General features: G+C 39.9%; 1 protein-coding gene across 4 annotated transcripts in view; it reads right to left on the reverse strand.

Annotated features, from left to right (window-relative positions):
- Positions 1-21,004, reverse strand: part of Sorcs1 (sortilin related VPS10 domain containing receptor 1) — a 477,578-nt gene extending 456,574 nt beyond the window's left edge. For all 4 annotated transcript variants that reach the window (XM_077798467.1, XM_077798468.1, XM_077798470.1 and 1 more), the window contains exon 1: positions 20,447-21,004. In XM_077798467.1, the coding sequence (XP_077654593.1) occupies positions 20,447-21,004 (558 nt within the window). The remainder of the gene's footprint in view (positions 1-20,446) is intronic.
- Positions 21,005-27,854: the final 6,850 nt, after the last annotated feature.

Consider the following 27,854-nt stretch of genomic DNA (forward strand, 5'->3'; position numbering starts at 1 on the left):
ACTTCAACATTTCTCCAGAGGTAACTGGGAACACTGTGAGTACTCTCCAAACTGAGAAAGTATGCAGTGTGCCCAAAAGGGATTATTAGACTATATTTCAAGAAGGTGGGAGTTATATAACACAGACTTGCTTTGGGGCAGTATTCAACACATTGATTAAAAATTATTCCTGGCTTTTTATCATGTAATAAAAAGAAGTTATTATTACCATTACTATTGCCTAGCTGTGTGCATGCAGAAGTCCCCAGCAAAGCAGCGTGGTGACAGCCATGGGGTGGAGATACCCCTTGGGTTCCTAGTTAAGGGCCTAATTGGGTCTATTTTAAAGGCTGGTTGTAGCAAAGAGGAATTTTCGCCTTTGATCACGACTCCCCAGATGCCTGGCTTCATGCTGAACTCAGAAGCTTCCCCAGCACAGTCCCACTGAGGCGACTCTGCTGAGGCAGCAGGGCCATTTCCTGTCTGCAGCTCATCCCTAGGCTTCCAGGACTACTGCACAGGATTGACCTTCTTTAAAACAGCCACCATTCTCCCATCCTCCATTTGCAGAACTATGAGAAAGCAGTTCTTGAAAACTCAAAACATTTGAAGCATCCTCCTTCTCAGGACTGGAGGCACTGGGAAGGAAAAGATATAGGGACACTTTATATTATCTTCCACAACCAATGTAATCCCTTTCTTCTCCTCGGGCTTTCATTCCTATTTAATTCTAGGGAAATGGCTCCTGTTTTTGCCCTCTGGTTTGCCTTTCCCAGGCCCACCCTACATTTTCTTGTGTTGCTAACTGAAGTCCTTGGCAAAGGTTGGGAAGGAGGACAGATATTAAAACATGAGCTGGAGAGACCCAGATTCTAGCAGCGTTCTTACTGGAGAACATTGGATTACGGTGGGTTTTTGTGGCACAGAGAACCTGTGCTGCAAGAAGCAGCTTAAATGGTAAGTGCTGTTCTTATGTCAATGCTCAACTGCCCTCAAAAGATATTTAAATAATGTTCATTAACTGACTCACCTCAAACACCAGTGTGGAAGGGTTTTGTGTTAGGCATGGAGACTAGAAGAAAATAGATATCATCTGTCCCTTAAAGCTTCTTAGCATTCACTTTGAACATTTATTAAATGCCACATGTATGCTCGGCAGATTTACCCACAGCCTATATGTATAAAATTTATTTGTGCACTGGTCTTTATTAACATTTTTAGTGTACCACAAATCCATCCTTTCTAGTCCCACAAAGTCTCCTCAGTCATTAGTACTTGATCCTACTGTCCAGTTTCTTCTCACAGCTCTTCTTTAATGCCATTTCATCACCAGATTATAAGTCAGATGGCATTTGAAGGTGTACAGAATGGGCATCAACTGAACTATGGTCCACTATGGCATTTTCATTTTGAAGTGAAGGAAAGAGGCCCAGAGAAGTATAATGACCATCATTAGGAACACAGGAAATGTGTGGTGGAACTGGGGTCAAGACCCATACGCCTTGACCGTTAGTGTAGACTTCCTTCTATGGAGCTTCTGGCACCGCTGAGGTACACATATCATGCTTTCAAGAGCAAACAGAACATGCCCAAGATAACACCGGTATGATCCACACTTGGTGAAGTATGTGCATTGGTCTGTCCTCTGTGGGGTTACCCAGAAAGGGGGTGTGTGACCACCACAAGGTGCTGTCATCACTAGGCACCCATGGTCAGGCCCTTAGCTGCTCTCACCTATCTCACAAATGGGCTCAGTGGATAAATGAATTTTATAGCTTTCTGATTGGTCTATCTCCAACTACTAATTCATTGTCAACGTATGTTTTCTCTTACAAACTGATGATGTCACTCCCTACTACCTTCAGAATGAAGTCCAAACTCAGGTCTAGTTTGCAAGGTCCTTCATGGTATGAGGCCAGTTCTCCTCTCCAGTTTCCTCTCCTTCCCCACTTTCCACCCTCTGTTCCCCATACTTTCATGAGCTGCTCATGCTGTGCCATGATCTGTCACAGGTGCAGGTCCTTCTACCCAGAGCATGTTTTCCTCCCTTTCCCATCAAAACCCCCTATTATCCTTTATATTTCACAGAGACCTCTACCGAGTCTTTGCTGATACCATTGCCTTCCCCACCCACTCTGGCTAGAGTTTCCTCCTTGTAAATACATGTGTATTGCAGGTACCAAATTACATTTCAAGTATTTATTTCCTCCCTTAGACTGTGAGCCCATTGAGAAAAGGACTAATTTGTAGCCTCAGCCCTAATAAAAAGTTAAGGACAATGCAGGCTTTATAATAACAAAACAAAAGGTACAGAGTTAGTAAACAAAACTGAAGTCCATAAGGCTTTGCTGACCATAGATGAGTGTCAGCCATGGCACCAGGCACATGAGCTCACCATACACAAGGCATACCCACAGAAACATCACCTAGGATTAAAGATAGAGCATGATCCTGAAGCTAAGGGTCTCTGCCAAACAATCAAGATCCCTGGGCTGTGCCTTAGTGAGTACTGAGCAGCGAGCATCTGAGCCCCAACTGGGGAGCCAGGATCAGCACTGTCTAATAGGGAACAGCTCCACCTGCTGAATTCCTAGGCATTTTCTTCTATCCCTTCGGCACAGCTTTCTTCTAACCTAATAGGAGTGGTTACAGTTTTTAAGAAATGACAGGATCTCAATGGGGACAGAGAGGCATTTTGGATTCATTCACTTGCCTGCACTTTGTACAGGATTATAAGGATATATGCATGACAAATATCCACACCATCTATTAAGAAGGAGGAGGAAAAAAAGAATGGTTATGTCAATATTCCAAGGCTTTCTGCAGTTCCTCCTTTATAGAATTAAGTCATCAGGATGTGTGGTACTGTTTAATCTATCTCCCTCTTCAGCAAGGTGGCAATGATCTCAATCCTCCAGTGGAAGAAGGGGGAGGTGTGAAAGCATTCAGATCTCTCTACTCATCCATCAGTGGGATAAATACCAATGCAAGTGTAGGTGGTGATGAGATGGGGTGAGCAATAATGGAACGGATTGTCTGGAAGTTACATCTTGGGCAAACACATTGAGCACTTCTTTGTGGCACAAGTTAGTTGAACTACCAGGAATACCAGGAAAAGCAAATATTGCTGAATTAAATTGCCTAAAAAAGAAAATGAGGAGTCTGGACATGGGCCAGAGACCAGCAATTTCTGGGAAGGAAAGATTTCACCAGTCTTCCTAGACTGTCAGATTATAGAAATGGGTCTTGTCTAAAGGATGTAAAAGCCGTTTATTATCCTGGTTTTCTGTCTTGATAGTGGTCCAAATACTGCATTTTGAGAAACTTTCTCCTACACTAAATCACTGTGCAGATAAATTTACCTGCACGCGTCAAGTGTTTTAATGAAGAAAGAGAATAGGTCTTAATTATAAACCCATGATTTTGTAAACAATCTACCATAAATAAAATTTAAGCAGGCCTGCCCCAAAAGAAAGTCCATTAAAATACAAACAAGTTGGCTACAGGGTAATTTAAATAATAAATCAAGGTCAAACAATTCAAGTTTATTCTGACTGAATTAAAGCAAATTAGCTCTTAGGGTGAAATACAGCAGCTTGCACACATCCAATCTAACCTAAACAGTCCCTAATTTGCAAAAAGAATTCAAGGACTCCTATTAAAATCGAAAAGGAGCATTTTCCAAGGGAGAGAAGGAGCTATTAGTAGAAAGGAATGATCCCAAATTCTCCATTAAATTACTATTATTTGAGCTCTACTTTTAAGTTAGTGCTTTAGCGACTACTGGATTTTAAATCATTCTATCATTTTACTTATAAACACACAAAATGTTTGCTTAAGCATATCATGGGGACAAGCATCCTGGTTAGTATACACTTATTAATAGTATACACTTAATTAATAGTATACACTTATTAATAGAATCTTTCTCAAAATTTGAATACAAAGCAAAGACACTGACATAGCTGATGATACAGATGCAGAGGCTAGAACGGAAATACACGGGTGGGTAAATGTCCTTCATGAACACTCACCATACTAATTTACTAATATCCATGGTAAAGAGTAGCTAAACACAACTCTTGATAAAGATTTCTGTGAAGACATTTTGACACTATTTTTTAAATTTTTTTTTTAGTTTTTGATAGACATTTATTCTATTTATTTATTTTTATGTGGTGCTGAGGATCAAACTCCGAGCCTCATACATGCTAGGCAAGCACTCTACCACTGAGCCACAGCCACAGCCCTTGACAGTATTTTAATCATGACAACTAGTACTTTGTTGTCTAAAAATGCTTGCCTTATTATAAAAAATGCTTCTCCTTATTTTGGTGAATGAGCTCCTAAAGAATGAGTAAGTTTGTGGAGTTCTGCGAAGCTGAGCTTCCAAAAGGTATCTTGAATCATAACCTCTGAAACCCTAGAGAGTCAGTGGACAGACCACCGTGCACCAAGACCATAAAGGGTCAGGGCTACTACTGGTTTCACCATCAATAAATCCCCAATGTATAGCTATGCCTGCTATGGATTAGGTACTCAATTAATAATCATTAAATATAGGAAAGACCTGAGGTTATTTGAAGAGAATATGTCATAATGTTCTAAATAATGTAGAATATAATGGTGAAGAGCTAAGTAAGTCTTTTTGACCCCAACTACCCCCAGATTCCCAGCTCTTCATTCTACCATCTGCTATATAATGTGAGCTTGGATGAGTTACTTAAGTACTTAACCTAGAAGGTCAAGGGAATAATGACTATACACACTTCCTATTGTACTTTTGTTCATAGTTTTCAATTCGAGGGAATAAGAACAGTACCTAGTTTCTATTGTTGCTGATATGTGCATCGCTGCAAATAATATTTGGCCCATAGTAAACAACCAGTCAGTGTTGGTTATTATTATTTTAACTATTGCCCAAGCCCTCAACAAATAGCAGTGTTTCCCTGCCTTTAATTGAAATCCTGTCACTCCCAAACCCAGTTGGAAAACCCAATGACTCTCAATTCGCCCCTTCAGAGACATGTGCCCCAAAGGAAATAGAGATTTCACCCCAAATCCTTTTCTCATTGTCATCCTGCCCTCAGTTCAGTCCATCATCACATATGTAATTTTCTCTCTCATACAATGTAATATGTCCTCATCATTTCTCAAATATTCTGGTCCTGCCTGACTCTGTATCATGGGGGCTGGTTCTCAATTTAGCTCCTTAAGTTAGGAACATGTAGTTATTTTCTCCCTCAGGCCTGAGGCAACGCTGGCCCCTACCAGCCAGCTGGAGCATCGGGCTTCATCAAATCACATCCTGACCCCTCTGCTACACGAAAGCTGTGCCCTCCAATGCAATTTGAATTATTTGGTCTGAATCTAGGCTTCTCACTCTCTCCCTGCCTCCTCCTGTCTGTCTAATTTTGGGCCACTTTTCCAGAACAATTTGGATGAGGCAACCCAGATAGTTTATACTTTATGAATCGGGACAGTGAAACATATCCAGGCAGCCTATCTTTATGGTATATCCATCCTGAGTATTAATCTTCTATACCCAGAGAAGTCAATAAAATAATCCTGTACTGCTTTAGTGTTCTGAAAAAAATATATGCTTATTAAGCATCTCCTATGTGTCATACCCAGGTATATAAAAATGAAGGAAATGAAGCTCTGCCCTCAAGGAATTCACATAAAACAGATTTTATTTAGGGTTTGGAGAGTGGCATAGGAAGGCCGACCCAACACAGAAGATTAAATTGCTTTTCATAAAATTCAGGTATTTCTTCTTCTTGGGAGTAATGGAGAAATTATCAGAAAGGAGGTAATATCCAAATGAGGACATAAAGTATTTGCAATAGTTGTGAGCATGTCTGCCTTTTAAGCAAAGAAACCAAATCAAAGGACCACTCTCAAATTGGCCTGTAAATAACAACTATGGGAACTTCATGTACCTCACTGATGATATTTTCCCCAACCCTCTAAATCAGGGGTTGCCCAACTTTTCCTGCAATGGGTGAGAGAATGGATAGTTTAGGATGATGGGCTATAGAGTCAACTTTGCTGTTGTACCTAAGCAGCCACAGATAACACGGAAATGAGTGAGCATCTCTGTGTTCCTCAAGTACTCTACATCAAATTATGTTCATGTGTTGCAAAATATTCTTCTTCTGTTTTTTTTTCAAGTTACTTAAAAAATGTAGAAACTATTCTTAGCTTGTGAGCCATATTAAAACAGGTGGCAGGCCACGTGTGATAGCACACGCCTGTTATCCTAGGGGCTCAGGAGGCTGAGGCAGGAGGATGGAAAGTTCAAAGCCAGCTTCAATAACAGCAAGGTGCTAAGCAACTCTGTCTCTAAATAAAATACAAAAGAAAGGCTGAGGATGTGGCTCAGTGGTTGAGTGCCCCAGCGTTCCATTCCCAGCAACCCTCTCCCCCTCCCCCCAAAAAAGGTGGTGGGATGCAGATTTGGTCTATGGGCTGTTAATTTGCAAAACACCACCCTAAACCACCTCAAATCTTACCTGCAACAGAAAAGTAAATTCTCTTAAAAATACTTTTAACAGAGGGCTGGGGGTGTGGCGCAGCGGTAGAGTGCTCACCTAGCACGTGTGAGGCACTAGGTTCAATCCTCAGCACTATATAAAAATAAATTTAAAAAATAAAGGTATTGTGTCCAACTACAACTAAAAAGTATATTTTAAAGAATTACTTTTGCAGATATTTTCAAGACTCATATATACGTTAAGAGGTACTAGAGTGCTTATAAAGTTTTGCTTTTAAAGCAAAAGTTTTGCTTTTAAAGCAAATAGAATCTTCTTCTTCTCCTTTCCCAAAGATTTTAATCTAAACCAAATGATATCAAGAGAGCCTCATATGGGAAATTGAACCAGGGCTTATGTGACTAGAAAGGAGGCCATTCCTACTCTTTGAGGATAAGTCATTTATGTATCTCAGGATATATTTAGCATCATCCAAAAAAGTTTATTATCAAGTCATTTTTGTCTTAAAATGACAGAAGTCCTGAGTCAATTCTTTATCATGGTAGCACAATATGTTAGGTAAAAATTCCTAAGTCACAATACTCCAAAACCAGGAGTGGACCTTGTAACAACATCTCAACAGCAGTCTGTCTCAGTGTCATGTGCAAGGAAACAGTGGCAGTCAAAGGCCAAAAACAGCATGTCTTCAACTTCTCAGGGGCCAGTGAGCCAGTCCTAAGAGCAGGAGCTCCCTCTGTCTCTGGCTGTATCTGTCTTCACCAGCTCCCTCCTGTCTTTAATTTTTCTTATAGTAAGAAGGTACACAAGGAAGATAAAAGGGGTGGACCAATGAAAAGCTAAGTTTATTTCCTGGGAATTTTCTATGTATTTGATTTGTATATGCTATGTCCTCTTGGCAAGATGGAACTAATAAAGTCTGGATAACATTGCTGTGGAATACTCTATTGCTTTGTCTCACTGTCTTAAAAATATCACACTCCAATAATAAATGTTGACCATTATTTATAAGTGTGAATGAATTTGTCCTACTGCACATCAATCCCCATACTGATTTAGGAAACATATCCAAGAAGATGACAAAGATACCCACCTTTAACTCTTTCAAAGCAGAAACATACAGAATATCTTGGGGGAAAAAATCTAACCATTGTTTATTTAGTTAATCAAATGTTATTGTGATGAGAAGAAACAACAACATTTTATAATGTGTGTGTGTGCATGTGTGTGCATGTGCAAATGTGTATGCATGCAGGAGTGTGTGCATGTGTGTAAGATTTGGGGGAAGATTTATCACTCTGAAAAAGATTCCTTTGTCTAGTTTAAGGCTAACATCTTTACAGAACTTTCTAAAATGAGGAGTCTAATTTGATATTTTAAAATTGGGTTGGCCTCAGTTCCAAATGGACACTGAGACAAAGAAATAAAGGGCCATCATAATGACAGCTTGTGGACAGTGCTAATAACTTCAAATGAACCCAAGACCAAAAAGATGGGTAGTTAGAAGCAGGTTTCATAGGCTTTCCTTCCAACCCAATTTTGTCTACAAAATTCCTAATCTTGTATAAAACTCTAGCTTAAGTATCACTTTCCTTTAAAACTCTGCTCCTGCTTTCAGGCAAAATTAGTTGTCCCCCACCCCTCTTTGCTCCCACAGAATATAGCACAAAAACATATTATAGTTATTATGCACTTATCACACTAAATTGCAATTAATATGTTTATATATCTGTCTGGGTGCACCAGAATATGCACCCTCAAAGATAAGGATCAAGCCTTATGCAACTTTGCATTGCCAGCACTTAGCACTGCTCTGACACAACAGTCACTGAAAGCATGTTTTAGTATTTTTATTATTAAAAAATGCATACCCATGTTAAAAAATTTAAAACAGCACAGACTAGTATAAAATGAAATATGAAAAGTTATCTTTTCACCATCCAGATGACCAGTCCCACTTTCCAAAAGAAAACACTCTTGAGAGATTCTTAACACACACTGCTTCCTCTCCACACCCTGCTAACTTCTGTGACTCTCGAGGCCACTGCCCATGCAATGGATGTCCATGCTAGCCACTTGACATGGCTAGGTGCAAAATCCCTCAAGGCATAAGGGCAGAGAAACTGTGCATCCTAGGAAAGGTACAATCTGCTTAGGACCCAGATATACTCTGCATGTTTTTTTTTGTGTGTGGCAGTAGGGGTCTCACTGGGCATGTGATCCCCTTGCCCAGCTATTACTAGGTACTTTTTATGACTTGTCTGTGTTACAAATTCTCTACACTCAATGACATTTTTCCTCTCTTATTCTCATCTCTTACTCTCTCTCTCTTTTTTTTTTTTTTTTTGGTGATTTTCTCCATGATTCTACATGTCCCCATTGCAACTCTGTCTTTATCTTTCAACATACCTTTCCCTTTCCCTGTCTGTGGTCTCTCGGTATCCATTTCTAATTTTTTCCTTTTTCCTCCTCTTTCTCAATCTGCCTCTACTATCTGTCTTGATCTCTCTCTCCCTTTACCTTTCTTTATCATTCTCTCTCTCTCCTCCTTTTCCATCTCCCTTCTTCTCCTTCTCTGTTTCTTTCTCTCCTTACATTCTCTCTATTAATGTTTCCATTGCCCTCCCCTCCCTCTCTTTTCCTTTCTGTCTTTTTATCTCTCCTTGTTGGAGATCTCCTTCCACCCTGCTCTCACAGTCAGTCAACATCCACACCCCGGCTTTCTGAGACGATCCAATATTTCACTTTTTGTTGCACATTGGTGCCTGTGTTGCTAGGAATACACACAAATACACAGGGCTGCATATCATTATCGTGTATGTTTTATATGTACACACCTGACATAAAGATGGAAACCAAGATCAAGACAGAGGTTGAGATCTAAATGGAAAGAGAGGAGATTTTATTAGGGAAGTGGAGGTCACTAGAATTTCTGGAATGTGTATTCAGGTTCATGAAATTAACTCCAGAATTCTTTCCCCAGGCAACAATCAACAAAAGGCTTGGTTATATGTGCTGCTGTGTACCCAGGGGAGAGGCACTGTGATTTGCTTCTGCTAAAGCCCTGTGCATAGGACTCTCTCCCAACAAAAGTGATGAGCAGCAGAATGGGTGACGTGGATGTGAGCTCTTTGTCTGGTTTAGTTGCCCGGAATGTTTGGTTTTCACGAGGCCAAGTTCACAAAATTGTTTGCTCTCTTTTTCATTTTTTTTTTCACTTTAAAAAATAACTACAGCAATACTGTTAGCTGAAAAACAACAAATAAAGTGGATCAAGGTTCTAGGGATTAGACCAGAGACCCTGCCGCTAATAGAAGAAAAAGTAGGCCCAAATCTTTATCGTGTTGGATTAGACCCCGACTTCCTTAACAAGACTCCTAAAGCACAAGAAATAAAATCAAGAATCAATAAATAGGATGGATTCAAACTAAAAAGTTTCTTCTCATCAAGAGAAAATCATTGAGGTGAAGAGAGAGCCTACAGTATGGGAGCAAATTTTTACCACACATACATCAGAAAGAGCACTAATCTGCAGTATATAGAAAGAACTCAAAAAACTTAATACCAAAAAACAAACAATCAATAAACAGGCTAAGGAACTGAACAGATACTTCTCAGAAGATGTACAAGTAAACAACAAATATATGAAAAAGTGTTCAACATCTTTAGTAATTAGAGAAATGCAAATCAAAACTACTTTAAGATTTCATCGAATCCCAGTCAGAATGGTAGTTATCAAGAATACAAGCCACAATAAACATTGGCAAGGATGTGGGGGGAAAGGTACTAGAAATTGGTGCAACCATTTTGGAAAGCAGTATTGAGCTTCCTCAGAAAAGTTGGAATAGAACCACCATTTGACCCAGCTATTCCTCTCCTCAGTCTATGCCCAAAGGATTTAAAATCAGCATACTATAGTGACATAGCCACAACAATGTTTATATCAGCTGATTCACAATAGCTAAACTGTGGAACCAACCTAGATGCCCATCACTAGATGAATGGATAAATAAACTGTGGTGTATATACACAATGGAATATTACTCAGCATTAAAAGAGAATAAAATTATGACTTTGCAGGTAAATGGATGGAGATGAAGAATATTATGCTAATCAAAGTAAGCCAATCCCAAAAAACTAAAGGTTAAACGCTTTCTCTGATTAATGGATGCTGATCTATGAAGGAAGGGGGCATGGGAAGAATGCAGGAACTTGGGATTGGGTAAAGGGGAGGATGGGAAGGGGTTATGAGGATAGGAAAGATGGTGAAATGAGATGGACATCATTACCCGAGGTACATGTATGATTGCATGAACAGTGTGTCTCTACACCATGTACCAGAGAATTGAAATGTTGCACTCCATTTGTATATGATGAATTGAAATGCATTCTGCTGTCATGTACAATTAAGTAGAACAAATAAGAAAGAAAAAAAACCCAAAATTAAAAAGCACTTACAATCCCAAGATTCATCATAATCATACGAAAACATTTTGAGTATTACACTTCCTTTTTTATAAAAAAATAATTATTTATACTATATAATAACTGAAAAAAAATTGAGCCCATAGTATGCTTAGGTATATTTTTAAGGACTTGGAGTAGATGAGAAAACAACATAGACAAAACAGTCTCTGAATTCATGGGCCTTAGCTTGTACTATTTGTAATATCTCTCTTTCTCTCTCTCTCTCTCTCTCTCTCTCTCTCTCTCTCTCTCTCTCTTTAAACTTTCCTTTCTGGCATTTTGTGATGGCTTTCCAATTCAAAATATATATTTATGTAATCAGTTTTTTAATGGCCTCATTAATCCACCACACACTTGCAAAAGGTCCTGGTTGTTTGAACAATATGAAAATCCAGTTTCTCCCAAACTAATACCAAATAAAACAGCAAATATTTAGTGAGCGAGTCTTGTGTGTAAAGAGCTAGAGATGTTGAGAGGGATGCCAAAAACATTAGGAGAGAGTCCCAGCCCTCATTATAAGATAACAGAACTGGAGTAAAAGAGGATAAATGCATAAACAGAAGCAATATCATGAGCAATGTATCATAAACATCTTTAGTAGACCACAGTTTAGCACAATGAATATTAGGATTAATAGTAACAAAATCATGATGATAATAATAAGCAGATAACTCGGACTGTTTACTATGTGCCAGATGCTACCTTAAGCATTTTTATATATAGTATTTCTTTTAATCATCAAGTGGCTATAGAAAAGTGCACATTGATATAATCATTTTACAGAGAAGGAGACTAAGGCACAAAGATACAAAGTTAGTTGCTCAAATTCACTGTCTCATAGGAAGAGACCCAGGATTTTACACAAATCACTCAGAATTATGGCATATTTTAAATGAAGCACTTCTTGCCACCAAATTGGGTACTCTCTGTGCACCCTGATGGTGGGACACCAAGGAAAGACAATTTCTTAGGATACACTGAATGACAGAAATATTGCCTGGAGCCCATGTGATCGACAGAAAGCTGCACCAGATCTTCACCACTGGGAGTCAGAGTTTCCACTAAAGAACTGATAGAAGCTCCAGACTTCAGCTTTACGTGGGAGAAAATAAAGCACACCAACACAAATTGAAATTGTACAGATAATGGAAGAGGTTCATAAACTCTTGAACTCATGTGCAAATCTTAACGAAATGATTCTTAAATTTGAGTGAGCCTGAAGAATTTCCTAGGGAGTTGGCAAATCATATAAAGATTCTTGGGGCCCTGTTTCCCATCAGGGGATTCAAAAGCAAGTCTCATCAACACAGTTCCCTGGGAAATGCCTACCGTTACTTATGAGAGAGCCCATGGCTGTGCAGTTAAAATCTCTGTATCTTTTCATTAAAATAAAAGTCAGGATAAGTGGGGCTATATATGAGTTTTTTAAATTATGTGGTTGAATGTGTCTAAAATAACCTTTTTCCCTTTCATGATGTTGATCAAGATTGCATAGTGGAAATTGCGGCGATGACGATGAGGGGAGAACCTTTTACTCTTAATGCCAATCTACAGCCCCCCGCAGAGGCCCTGGAGCAGAAGGATAGATTGTCCATGATTGTGTGTCTCAATCGCCCCTGCACTCTGATTAGGGGAAGATGACTAGAGGCATCAATCCATTGGCTCCAGGGCACAACATGATTAGCTGGTTGTCTGATAACATGATTCTTATTAGCACTTTCTTTAAAAAGCGTACAACTTGTCCACACTGTCACTCTAGGGTCATTAGCCAGCAGGGAGAAACCGAATAGCACATCCCACACATCCTCCAGAGATAACAAGATGACACATGTAACTAAGCCCAGGCGAGCCACTCATAGGGATGGGCAGAGGTTAGGGCTTTGATCCAGCTTTATCATGCAGAAGCTAATTTCCAAATAAAATGTCATTGTTCCACCACCCTGAGAATGGGGTGATGTGACAGAGAGAGGCCCACATAGTGTCACTCACTCCAAAACTTTCCTTACCACCCCTCTGCACTGACTTGAGGACTTATGACTAAGACAGCAAAAATAAATAAATAAATAAATAAACCTATACAAAGAAGAAGGATGATCTGGTAGAAAGAGTTTTGGAGCCAGAAAGGGACAAAATCAAATCCCAACTCAGCCACTTCTTCACCAGGCAACTTTGAGCATGTTCTTTAAGTCTGGACTTCCATGGCTGCAGACTGAGGATAACGCTACCTAGTTTGTAAAGGCATTGTGAGGACTGAGTGAAATAATTTGCTGTTCCAGAACATACTCCAAGGAAACCAGTTCACTAAATTGTGGTTATTGATGTTACTATTAAGACAGGCTTCTGTGAGCATCCATGTGTCTTAACTAGATACAGGGAGCTGTTCCTAGAATTCAGCGAATTCTCCTTTGCTTCCTTCACCCCAAAAGATAAAAGTGAAAAAAAGCAATAGCTGGTGATTCAGTGTATTTTTGAACAAGTAAAATCCATTAGTATCAGCTGGTACTCCTCCAGTTTGACTAATGCTGCTCCAGAATGCAACACTCTAGGTTCCCTGATTGAGGCCATGTTTCATCCTATTTTTAACAAGATTTTACCTGCTAAGACAATTAAAGACAGGAAGAGGAGGCCATATTCCTTTTATCTCCCAATCCCCTATTGCAATAAACCCAGCCATAAGTAATCTCATTTCTGAAATCTATTAGCAATAGAATGTATATGGTGGTGAGATTGCCAGAAATCTCACTTCCAGAAAGTCCCATTGTGTCTTTTAAGATCATTTTTCAAAGGCTTCAACAGTACCAAGAGCACGACTTTTGGTGAGGCCACCTGCTCTGCAGCCGAGTACAAATATCCTGAACAGCTTGAGCCTGGAACTAGCATACATGTCCTCTCCTTCCCCTACCTACAGTGTAGAATATGCTTTGCAACTAATCCACACTTCTTCACACAATGACAAACCTATAGATGCAGGTGCACACGCTTTGCCCAACCTCGAGGCCAGGATACAGTTGTTCTTATACCTGCCTGGGGTGGACCAAACCAAATGGTTCTGACCTTCTGCTAACTCAACTGCTTAATAGGAACAGCTTGGTTTTGGACATGTGGACCGTATTTGACTCACCTATCTTATAGAATTGTAATGAGAATAAAATTTGAAGTAATGGAAGTAATGTTCCAATCTTTGAAAACGAAAGCATTTTGCAAAGAGGAAAAAGGGCTATATCTGATCTAAAGTGGCATAACAATATTCAAGAGTGCTATAGAAACAGGCACAATATCTTTTATACATGTGTAAAATTTCACATAGAATTTGCTGCAAAGCATTCCTGTCCTCTCCTTTCTTCCCCTACCAACAGTTTAGAATGCGCTCTATTCTTTCATTATAAACTTGCACAGTAAGATTCCACCTTTGTGTCTTGTCAGCTGTTTGGCGCGTCCATCAATCTCATCTGAGCAGAGTTGGTGCTCCCCAAGAGTAACCTTATACTTTCATGGAACCCATCCACACCTGGTCCTGACCACAGCCCTTCTCAGCCATCCCCTTTGGCCCTGTAGAGACACCATGTGGCCAGTTTCCCTTCCACAGGGTGCATTCTCCATCCTCTCCAGCCAGTTCCAGAACAGAAACTGAGACATACACAAAGACTGGACAAATATTTTACATACATTTAGTGACTTCACATAAGCTGGCAGGGAGCCAAATTAATTTATTCCCCAGGTAACCTGGCCTGTGATGTTTCTGATCAAAAATTAAACAAAAGAAAACTCTTTTGTAAAAACTGCAAGTGGAAAATGTCAAGGTAAAAATGAAACAATCACGAACCCAGCTGAGACTAAATGTGCAAATAAGGGCAGTCATGTCTTTCAGTGGGCTCATAGGTTTTTATTTTCTAATTGGCCACGGAATATACCCAAGCTTATTACAAAATTGGTGTGCCTATTTTTTTGATCAATAATACTAATTTTAAAACTATTTCTAAAAATAAAAACATTAAGCAGAGTTTTAAAATAACATAACTTTTAATTAAAGTAGTACTCTCCTGGATATAGATAGTAATGTAGGTCTCTTCTCTTGAACTTTATTCATATCATCCATTGAACTCAAAATTCCTTTTCCTAATCTCCAACCGTTTCTTAAAATTTTCTCTGTATTTCAAGGTTCCATCAAAGTTCCCTCTCTGCAATAAAGCTTGAAGACCACCCCTGCAGGGAGATTCTCAGCCGTCATCGGAACTCCTCAGAGAACACACATTCCCTCACTGTCTCTTAGTAGGAGCCTTTGCGTTCAAGACCAAAAGCCCTTTGAGGGCAGGATGATTTCATTGTGGTGCTCAACCCCCAAATCGCCCCATGCTAGTGACTGATGGATGTAAGGAATTCAGTAAGTATTTGTGGAATTAAAAGTAAATAAAATTCATGTAAAGCTCTCAGCAGAATGCTGGAACACAGAAGTCACTCCTGACATGTGTGCAACTATTATTCTCATTAGTAAATTGTATTATTCCACCTGTTTGTGTAGCCTCACTTACAAAAGAGTTCTTAAGGCTCCTCTTTTAAAGGAGGTGGAGAGTTCCCCGATTTGATATTCATATCAATTTACTCTAGAAAATCCCACTGAATATCTAAGAGATGCTTACTTTTCAATTCACTTGAGTCTTTTTCTCCCCTTTGATTCAGAGATAGCATGTTCCTCAACATGAAGAGGTCATGCAAAAAACCTATAAACTGTGTTGTGCTGAAAATCTGTGTGCCCAGATGTACATGAATACCTTCTTAGATCCAAAAGTTCTCAATTTTCCATAAACAGATATGTACATGAACTGTGAGAAAAGAAAAATCACGTGAAACGAAAGGTTTGCTCACTCACAGGTCAGAAATGTAGGTCATTTTATTATTTCTCCATCCTCAACACTCCTAGTACAATCACTTAAATGTCACAGGTACCCAATACCTTACAGGTTGAACAAAGTATTAAATTAATTTTAACATGCAAGGGAATTTAGTGGTGTTCTAGTCTCTTTACATCACTTCACAGAGGATAAAAATGTTGACACAAAATTTTAACATGCTTTAAATATATACACAATTTTTGTATATATTCAGGACTATAACCCAAGGTTTGTAATTTCCAGTGAAGAACACTTTCTTTACCTAAAAAAAGTACCATTTATTGAGCACTTTCTATATACAAGGCACTTCTTTCCCATATCCAATGTCAAAGCTTCAGGAAAAGCCTGCTGAAGACAAACTTCATTGCAGATGAGGAGACTGAGGCTCAAAGAATTTAAGTGTCTTGATAATGGCAAGGAGAGTTAAGGTTTGAACCCAGATCTGTTTGTTTCCCATACCACTACCTCCAGTGTAACCTCACATTAGATTTCATTAAAAGCATAAAATATGAATCAGAGAAGGAAGGGATTGTGTGGGCTTGCTAAAGAAAGCTAAAATCTTTTTATCATTTTGCTTAAAAAAACAAAAAGTTGGGTCAAAACAAACAGCCTACCAAAATACATAGTTAAATCAAGTGTGTGATTCCAAACTCATCTATAAGATCAGATTTGTCATTATTTATTCCTGCAGAAAAAACATCTGAAAGCCGAGGGATCACAGGTTACCCTCATCATATCACCAGAGGCAGACTGCATGTCTTAGAAAGATGAAGAGGCGGGCAGAAGAGAGAAAACCAGATCACTACCTGAGGTAAAGAGCGCCACGCGGCAGGCACATACTGAAGTCCTTGCTTTTCTACAAGGAGACAAAGCTTCCAGCCAAGAGCACATCCTCCCCACCATCAGAAATCAAGTCAAAAGAGGATGACTTTTCTGAAAGGTCTGAGTTTTTCTGTCCTGCCTTAAAGTCCACAGGACAAGTCATCCTATAGGGTTTTAGAGTTGAATAAACCTGAGTGCCAGTCCCGCTCTTCCCCTGAACTGCTGATTCCTCTTAGCAACTCATGTAGCCTTCCAGAGCCTCAGCTTCCTCCTCCATGTAATGGGAACAAGAATACCTACTCATGACGTTTTCATGAAAATTGAGATGATAAATACCAGGCATCAACCTGCCCCCTCCTTGGCACTCTGTTTACTAAAGTTGGATGGTAAATGTCAAGTGCCAGGGCAATTAAAGGCAAAGAGATCCATGAAAACCAGCCAAATCACCATGTCCTTTGATAAATGCAGCATTAAAGATATCATAATGCCAACACGTAAGTCAAGTAAAAGCTTCTGCTAACAAATCTTTTAACACTATTGCCAGTGAGAAAGAGGGGGAGTGGTGAATTGAAATATTCAAATTAACTCCAGCATAAAAATATGAAGAAGAGATATTAGTGCTCATTACCTACTTACTACCTACCAAGGATTTTTTAAAAATTCGTAAGTGTAAGCACTTTGAAATCCCAGGGAAATAAGGAATAAACATATACACCATCATGCACACACATATAGACAAATATATTTTTTTAACACTCTAAGGATTACTATATAAATTTAGATCAGGGCACAGCATGCCTGGGATGAGTAGGGTAGGAACAATATGTTCTCCCTTACGCACCAAGCTCATGACAAATGATTCATACCCAGCACCTTTCATGCCAGAAGATCCCCCCAGGTGTTCCACCAACTCTAGCAACGGTTTCCATCAAGCAAGAAGACTGCAGTATAGGGGAATCACATCCCACCCACGGATGAGGCAAAACAGTCATGTCTTTACACAACCACACAAGTCCAATGGCTGAGGGGGCAGAAGAGAGAGGGAAGTAGGTGAGTGAACAATCCAGAATCCCTCACCAGTTTGACAGGCAGCCTATAATTACCATACATTTGTACCTTGAACACAGGTGTTACTGTAATCAGAGGCTCCTCTTACTTAGCATTGTTGTTGTTGTTGTTGTTTTTTGTTTTTTGTTTTTTTTTTTTTTTTTTTTAGTTAAAGGTGAGACAGTGTTAGAGGATAGATTTCCTGTGTCACTGAATGGATTTACAAAAAGATGGGAGCCCCCAATTTTGCCCTTGGGTTTAAGTTATTGGACTTTCATTCTGGGGGGATGTGAGAGAATTCCGAATAAGTGTAAGGGGTATTCTTGGTAATTAATTTGACAGCCACTGCCCCCACTTTAAAGACGAGGTGTTCCATGCCCAGAGCACAACAGACTTGTAAGGGTCAAGCCACAAATACACACTACTAGAACTCTATAGTCTCTGCTCTTTTTTTTTTTTCCAAAAAGTTGCCAAAAAAGTTTCTTTCTGCCTTCTTTCCCTTTAAAAGCATTTTAATCTTTATGTCTCCTATGAGTTTGGTCCAGAAAAGTGGTACTAGCTTTATTTTGGAGATCCTGGATAAAAACTGTTTCTCTTCTCCAATATCTGCATGCATACATTAAATATAAAAAATAATAATTGTGTGTGATGAGCTGGGAAGAGACAGGAGAGGAGAGGGCTGATATCACCTAGAATAAAAGACTTCAGAGGGTAGAAATCTCATCTCATTAGTTAACAGGATTGGACTGTTCAAACCTTAAACACTCACCACCTTGATTGTTTTCCACATTACCTCAGACTTGCCTGCATATTTTAAGCCTTGACCCTAATAAGCCATACTGGACTTATAAGCACCATTTATTAAAAAAAATATTAAGGGCTGGCAGTGCTTTCTGCCATTTCTTAAGTGGAGGTTAAAATTTGCCAAAGATATATTCTCCTTTTCTTACTCTTTCCAAGATCTTTCAAGACAGAAACTAAAGTAGAGGTCTAGTGGGTAAGTGATTTTTTACAGCTCGAATTACATTAAAAGCCAGAAATATTTTGAGTCCAAAGTTTTTTTTTTACTTCTTAATACAACATGATCTAACATGTCTAATGTGTTTAAAATCTCCCCCCTAACGCCAGAGCTATGCATTCATCACTTAAAGAGGGTAAAAGTTATTCCATCAGTCTAAGAAAATTCAAGTTCAAATTGCAGAATTAATTTTTTTGGCCATGATACGAAAGACATGATAGTTAAGGTACAGGATGAGGGCAAGGGTGTTCAGGTTTGAATGGAAAGAATTTCATCTTCAATTATTTTATTAAACCACTCCTAAGAACCATATAAAAATGATAGCCTCTGTCACGAAGGCTGCATTGTAGGGAGAACTCTGCTGGTACTCTCAGGATAGAGATGTCAATTCAAAATACTATGTATCCCGATTTGCCTTAGTACAAGGAATCTGTGATGATGGGTCATATTTTAAAATGCTCACAACTCTAATTAAAAACCGGACAATGAGCACAATAGACTAAAAAGTGGCAGTTGACAGGGGAAATTTCTGGCTTTTATACCCCCACAGAAAACATTTCCAAAGGTTGTCGTTTGCATAGACTGTGCACCTTACAACCTCTACAACCTCAATGACCTGATTGAAGCTGAAACTTGGATTTTTTTTTTCATTTTATAAGTCTTTGATTTTTAGATTCTTCTTGTCTATTCATGGCAGCTCAAAGAACTTTCCATACTTTTAAATTGTTTTGGTCAAAGCTAGTTCTTTGGTATTTTAGCTCATTGAAGTTTCTGGGTTCAGTTGAAACTGTAATAGCCCCCTCAGAATGCAAACACACAGGGTTTTCAAAAAAATCTAAAACCTTCCCTGACATGACCATGCCATTGTACCCCGGAGTCCTCTGGAATCCCCTCCTGGAATCCAGCAATCGTTTTCCTGCCTTCATCACAGAAATGGCAAGTCTTTATTTGTGCTCCTCACTAGAGGAGGTCAGACACTGGGAGAGAACAGGGAGCTGTTGTCACTGGCATACATCTGATCTTCCTGAGACTGATCATGCCAGAGAACAACCACTCTTTCATGAGCTGGAAAGCACCAGCTCTCAAAACACACTTGCTAGTGCTGTTGGAAGATGCTGGAGAGTTCCTGCCCTGAAACTTGCATCCACTCGGTCCCTCAAACAGAGAATCCAATAAAGGGCACCTTATATTCCCCTGCAGTTCCCTCCATCCTGTGAAGAAGGGGTTAGGAGTGCCACATAAAAATAAAATAAAAGCCCCCACATATAAGTCTTCTTGATCAGACTTGAGCCTGTCCATAAGTCTAGCAAGTAAAAGGAAAGTCACAGTCACTTGAGGCACTGTCCATTTGTCTGGAAATTTAACCCTTTCATGCCTACACTGAGTACTTTAACCAAACCCTTGTCAGCCTGATCTTCATTCTACACACCTATACCACCAAAAAGAGAAAAAGAAAAAGAAAAAGAAAAAGAAAACACTAGTAAATAGGGATTTGCTGCTCAGTTGGAATCTTCCTTTGGGATGTGGAGAGGGTTCTGATGATTTGGGTAGGAGAGGGAGGTGGAGGTTAGCCTCATAGTAGGTTATATTAACTCCTGAGGGAGGAGGGCAGAGAAGACTTCAGTTTGCAGGATCTCACAAGACCCATCTCCCCCAATTCTCCATCAGATCAAACAGTGGACTTTAACCCTTTCCATCTTTCACTCCTTTGCCCCCAGTCCCCATCTACTCACGCTGCTATTGTGGCCGGACCAATGGACCATGGCTTGGTTGTGTGCGGAGTCTCCTGTCAGCGCAAACGTGGTGCTGGTCAGTCTCAGCTCCTCCATTCGAAAGCGGGTGGCTTTGTCCAGGTCCCGCTCCCGAGTCCCAAGCTCTGGCTGCCCTCCATCCCTCAGTACTCCCCGGGGGCTCCTACTGGAGCCCTCTACCCTTTCTGCCTTCTCCTGAACCGCTCCACTTCGTCTCCTTCGGCTGGAGCGTGCGGCAATCGACACCGACGCCCCGGTGCCCCGGGCCCGCTCCAGGGATAGCACTCGGTCCCCGGGGGCCACTGCAAACAGGGGGCGCACAAGAAGCGGCAGGGGCGTGGCAGGAGCCCTGCCTGACGGTCCTTGGTGGAAAAAGCCCCCTGGGGTCGTGGTCCAGCGTCCGGCCGAGTTGGGGTGCGGTGGGGGGCAGCAAGAACCGCTGCTGCAGGCGCCCGGGGCGCAGAGGACTAAAAGCCCCGCTCCGGCGAGAAGCGCACTCAGCCGGGCTGCGGAGCTGCCGCCGGCGCCAACTTTTCCCATCGCGGGAGCGGAGAGGAGCGGAGAAGGGGTCCCAGACCGAAGGAGGCGGCGCGGGGCTCTCCGCTGGCGGCGGCGGGGGCAGGTGCTCAAGACCCGAACTCCATCCAAGTTGGGCCGCGGTGGGGCGGGCGGAGGAGGCGCCGGGCAGGTGGCGGCCGCTCGCCGGGGCTGGGCTTGTGCCGAGCGCGGGTTCGGACCGAGGGAGCCGCCGCCACGCGGGGGTGGAGCTGCACTGAAGTCACAGGCGGAGCGGGCGCTGGCGCGCTGGCGGGCGACGCGGGAGGGAGGGCTGGCGCTGCCGGGGCTCCGGGCTCCGCGTCCCGCCGCCTAGCTGCGCTGCGCACCCGGGCTGCGGGCACTGGATGCACCGCCGCGACCCTCCCCGCGGCCTCACAGGCGCCGCCGCCTCCCGCTTTGCGCCCCCGCGGTCTGCGGTCTCCGGTCCCCGTGAAGAGCTCGCGCACCCTTCCCGTGGGGGCGGCCGGCCCAAGGCTCCCAGGCTGTCGCTGTGTGGAGGGTTTATTTATTTATTTATTTTTCCTGGTTTACCGTTTCTACCAGTCTCCGCTGCTGTTTCCCTTTTCCTCTTTTTCTGATGTTCTCCAGTTTAGGAGGTAGATGGGTGGGCTCTTCCTCTTCGCCTTTCTTGTTCTCTGAGGGTTGGCATCTCAACCTTACTCTGAGCAGAGCCTGGGTCCCAGCAGCCTGGGGGAGATCCCGGAAAGGCAGCAGCAGAGAGTGATGTAATTAAATGATCTCGCGGACGTGTGTGTGTGTGTGTGTGTGTGTGTGTGTGTGTGTGTGTGTGTGTATTTAGGGGATTTTCCATCGATTATTACGCTTAGATTCCTTTCCTGATCTCCTAAATCACTGTATTTGAACCCAATCTTTTTGCCTGCAAACATATTTGAGAATACTTTCCTAAACCGAGGTTCCACTTGGAGTTTTGTAGGCATAACAACATTTTGGCTTCACTAAGGGACTGGAAACTCACTGAAGACAGGCATACCAATTGTGAACAACTTGGACAAAAAGACCTGTTCAGTTTGTTTGCCATTTTATCCTCAATGCTTGGCACAGTGCCCTACATGATAGGAAACCATCAATTCAATTAATACGCATTGTGAGTCTATAATGTATTTGTATATGAAATAAATACAGGAAAGGGGGCATGATGCTATATTTACCCTCTGTCCTTTGGTGCCTAGCTCTGTGTCACCAACACAAGACTTGAGATCTCCACTAGCAAGTCTATTCTGGACACTCTTACTAGGTTGCTCTGAAATCTCAGAGAAGTCACAATCTCTGAGTTTGCCCCCTTTAAAATAAACTGGTTGCATTAGATGACCTTTAAAATCCCTTCTACTCCTAAAATTCTGCAATTGTATTATTATAATATCAACCCAACTCAGCTCCCCTGCTACTGTTTAAAGTTTAGATGGTAAACTCACTGAAGATTTTGAGTTTTGGGTTTGCAGTGAGACCAACTTGGAAGTAATGTAGAGTGGTACTGACTCTTGGATTTATTAAACCCTTTCTAATGTTGCCCAAGAGAAACTTCTAAGATATCAAGCTAATCCAGAGAGGTGTTTTAAAAAGATTATTTACGTCACTTTAAGTTCTTATGCAAGAAAAATGCAAATACAGAAAGGAAGTCTTCTTTGCCACTGTTAGAGTAAACAGCAGAACAGAAGAATATACTCTTGTCATTAAAGGACCTCCATGGGCTGTTCTGCCCAAAACACCTTTCACTGCACAAGTATGGATCCTCCAGAAACATTGTTTGGCAGAATGTTCTCCTTAAGCTGGAGGAGAACAGGGCCAGAAGTCCTTTTTCCTCTCCAAATTGCAAGTGCTCTTTGTCAAAACCCAGGGTGCTCATTTTCCTCCCCTCAAGAAGGTTTTCAGAGCTTTACAGGATCATTTGCTTAATGTCTTCTTTCTATGCCCTGGTAACCTCCTTTCTAGTCTGGATAAGTGTGTGGGAATCTCTCCAAGAAAGGAAAAGCAGATTAAAGAATCAGAACCCAATAAATTCCCATCCAAATTCAGGACTGGAAAAAAGCAAAAATGGAAAAGAATAAATAAGTGGATTCATATTTTCTGGCCTTAGTTTTTTCTTCCCATACCAAAATCTGTATTATTTTAAGTATTAAAATGAAAATTCTTCTGAAGAAAATTGGTACAAGCAGGGTGGATTTTCCTTCCCAGAGCATAGAACTATCATCTTTCCAAATACCGCCATTAGAATAAGTCCTGTAATTCAAAGCATTTACAGTCCATTTGCTGGGACTTTGTAGACATTTTTAATGTCTGATTTTAATTATCTGTTTGAGAAAAAAGGTACAAAAATATAGATAAAATTGGCTTCAAGAAATATTGTGGGTGCTTGTGTGTCATTTTTTTCCCCATTGACTTGTGTTCATAAGTAGAAAGGACAAGTGCCAGTAATATCCTAAACTATTTCCATCTAACTAAGACCCTAAGTATTAGGCTAGTCATGGTGAAAAGTCTATTTCAATGTGATTTCAATCCAACAACCTATTTTCACCATTTCACATCTGGACTAGCTAGACCAACAACCCCTTTACTGCCTGCCCAACTTCACAATTGCTCTGTATCATCCTATTTCTCTAGTAGTTATCTCCAAAACACCACAAATTGAACTATTTATTTGCAGGAAGAAAAGAATACAACTTGGTGATATATTTAATTTTAATGAAAAAATTAAAACTTAGCCTCCCCAATCATCAATTACTGGATAATCAAAATAGTTTAGACAATTTACCCTATAGTGAAGAAAAGGTGGTCTTTCAAAATTATAAAAATATAATTTCTCATCACTGCTTGACACCCTTAATCAATTTAATATTGAAAACAGAATACTATCCACACTCCTTAGCATGGCCATCAGCTACCCTTTTCTAAATACCATTTGGCAGTTCTCTCTCCCTCATCCATATACTCCACTCATCCAGAGCTGACCTTTCCTCCAATGTGCCTAGAATTTTTTAACTTGTAACTTTGCACATGTTGTTCCAACTGCCGGGAATTCCCACCACCACCTTCACTTCCCAGGATTGATTTCTCTTTAAGATTTTTACTTCAAATATGCATCCATGGGGACATTACCTGACCCCCTACCCAAAAAAGACTTTCTCATTTTCTGTATCAGTCTCTTACTGGATCATTCTTAGCATATGTTGCAGTCGTCTACCATTTTATTTTGACTTTTTTTCTAATAATCACTAAAAACACTAATATGAATAATGACCACATCTTCCTTATAGATCACCTCTTTTCCTAATGTCTCCCTCATGATCTGGTCCATTCATAAATAAATAATGGCTGGCTGGCACTTGAGTAATAAGACTACCTGCAATAACTCTTAATAGCTAACACTTTGTAAATCAGATATGTACTCTATGAGAAACTGTGCTAAGGATTTTAAAGTACCAACTCAAGTGGGTTTTTTATTTAAGTTTGTCTCAGTATTATCATTTCCCCACTTTACAGATATTGTTGTGCAGTTATCGAGAATCACACTAGAAGTTAGTGCAAAGTCAAAGCTTCTACATAGGCATCCTTATTTCTGAGAGGCACATAACTTTATGCAGTGTTCTTTTTACTTCAACTCCAACTAATGACAGATAATACTTATTGGAGACTTACTGTGTGACAGACACTCTAGTACTTTTAATCATTTTTAGTAAGGATAAGCAAGCAATTTTGGAAACAAGTGAGCAAGTTTGTTTGGGAAGGGAGAACATGTATACTCTATTTCCATTTGCTTTTAGTTTGTGGTGGAGTCATTTTAAAGAGAGCGGAATAGTCACTACTCTCATAATCTCACTGCAGGAGCTACAAGTTAATTGTTTTACTGGATTTCCTTCTTTCCCTTTTCCTACATTTCTCCATTTCTTATGGATACCTTGGTTGCACTTGCACTAAATCACATTATATGCCTCATCATTAGAACAATGCCTTTTAATAGCTTTCAAAATACTTGGCTCTCCTTGGATACCATTGAGACAAGGTGTCTTGCTTTTTAGATCATTTTCATGAAGAATCACAGAAAGATAACCAGAGAGAATAATAGGCAGGTTATTCTCATCAGCTGCCAAGGAAATTTGGGATTTTTAAAACTGCCCCTTAAAATACATTCAAATATCAACAAATACTGATCTAGGTCTGAATCCAGTCTTTGTACCTTTAACAAATATCTAAATTAAGTGGCTTTAGCAGAAAGACTTAAGCCTTCTCATCTGTAAAAATAAGGCTAAAATTATCTACCTGACTTTCATGAATGTAATGAAAATCAACTCAACTTTGTACACCTTGCAAATAACAATACTGTCTTGTATTTATGAGAATTCTATCACATTAGACCTCTAAACTGTTTTTGTTTTTCTCCTAGTTTAATAAATCTTGCAGCAGCTCCAAAAGGTAGGTAGGGGGCAGTTTTTGCCTGCATCTTACAGAATAAAAAGACATTTATCCAAGGTCATAGAGTTAGAAACAAAACTTAGAATAGAATTCTGTTATCCTTTTCCTTCATTTAGTCCTATTCTGTCTGCAATATGTATATGTATGTATATATGTATATATATATGTATATATATATATATATATATATATATATATGTATGTATTAAAATCCCACACTATTCATACCTGGCTATTACATTTTGTTCACACAGACATTTCAGGTTTCAAAGGTTGTTTTTATAATTAAGTAGGAAAAGAAAAGCATGAACTATTATCAGTGTCATTTTGTGAACTCATATATGCAGATATATTTTACCACTTAAATATTCCTACTTAACATAAAACAAATAAAATATGCACTACAACTAAGTCAGTTTATTTAGAGATGACATTATTAGGCTTTTAAAAATAAACCTTTACTCTCAAATCTAAGAATTCATTAATGTAACTTCTTTAATGTCTTAAAATGATCTGAAAACTGTAGAAAATTACTTTTATAATCACTTTCTCCTGACTTCCTCAGCCTGTAAGTCCAACAGGAAAAGGCTTTGATGTAGTACATCACAAAACCAACTCTAACACTTTTTCTAACCCAACTTCCTTACAAATAGGAACAAATAAACTCACATACCCAAAGTTGGGGCTACATTTCCTTTGGTTTCTTTGGGAAAACTGACTGGAAGAGCAGAGATAGAAGAAACAAGAAGCAACTCCCAAAGTTCTTTAGGGGCCAATAATAGGATAACCCAAAGCTTCCATCTCACAAGAAGTCATAGGTTATCTTTGCCTCCTTTGCAAAGTTCTAATCCAAAGATGAGTAGAGTTATTACTGCTGCCAAACACAGAAAATTTCTGAGTCATAATAATCCAGCAGGATAGTGCTCTATAAAATGCCCAGTGGCTATTGAAGAAGATGATTTGGGGGACTTTGCACAAGAGTATCTTGCAAAGGAAAAAAAGAAAAAGAAAGAAATCAAAGAATCAAAAGCACAGTCAGGCAGACATGAGCTATGTTGTGGTGCTTACCATTTCTGTGTTTGATCTTGCTAAAAAGCAGATGTTCTCCAGTCCTCCAGTCTAGATATCCCCAACAGCATGCTGTCTCTGGTGATGTCACAGAGATATGCCAAAGAAGGGAAAGGTGATTGAAGGCATGAAGTTTACTGTGTCTTTCTGCCTCTGGTGCTTAGAATCACTACAGTGTGGGCTTATAATTCTAAACTTTGAAATGAAAATTATACCTCTAAATCCCAATTGGATGTCACTAACTAGTTGTACATTATCATTTGACTTTCAGAATGCCTGATGTCTAATATGTAAAATGGAAGTTGAACCAATTCCTTGTGTCAGCGTGCTTCATATGTTACAGAGTCAACAGTCAATAATGTTAGTCATTGTTAAAGTCATTTTACACTTCAAACACCAACTCCAATTTAATACTCAACATGTTTCTCTAGATAGAAGACTAGGAGATAAAATCCATTTAAGTTTTTCAGAATCAATTCATTTTCTTCTATAAGTAAACCGTACGTAAAGACTCCCCTACTCTTGAAGATATCAAGAGTAGAAAACAGGTGTTGAAACTCAGAAGTTTTGTTTTTGGAAATCAATTGAAAAGATGGGTTAAACTACTGCATTCTTTTTCTTGTCATCTAGTCTTTTGTGTGAGCTGAAGTACAGCAAGTCTGCATCATACAAACTTCTAGGAGGTCAACAGTAGATTGGGCAATAAAATAAGTCTTTGAGTATGTAGCTGAACTATTATCTGTAGCTTGAAAAATGAGCTGAAGAAAAAGTCAAAGAAAACCTTTTAATATGTCATGTGGTAAACGTGCAATTTATCACGTGGGGATATTATAGAGTCTGAAGTCATGAATGAGTTCAGCCAAACTTACGAGTGTAGATCCATGATAGTTTGCCACAGAAAACTGTTGTCATAATGTGCTCAGCTATGCTCAGCTGCTCATTTACCTTCATCAGGAATGCCTATGTGAGTCATATTGTTATGTGAGGTCAACTCATTTTCTCTAGATTTTTCCCCCTTATTTATTTAGATTTAAATCTACTTTTACTTCCTTGATAACTTCTGAATGTGGATTTAACCCTGAATTCATGGTCTCCCAGAACCTACCAGCCCCTCTTTGTAGGTTAATTCTTGGTCCTGATCTATCATGTCCTGTGATATCATCCCCTAGATCCTGGCATGATATGAAGGAACACTGGGAATTTATTCATGGAATTTTAAAGGTTCTCATTTTGTAATGTATAGTGCTTAGTAGGTAAAGAGCTCTCTTTTCTATATTCTCTGGGCTCTTGGTGTCTATTCTGATATTGCACTTCTATTATTCTATCCATCTGTCTC

The sequence above is a fragment of the Urocitellus parryii genome, chromosome 5 (genome assembly GCF_045843805.1).
Source record: "Urocitellus parryii isolate mUroPar1 chromosome 5, mUroPar1.hap1, whole genome shotgun sequence".
NCBI lineage: Eukaryota > Metazoa > Chordata > Mammalia > Rodentia > Sciuridae > Urocitellus > Urocitellus parryii.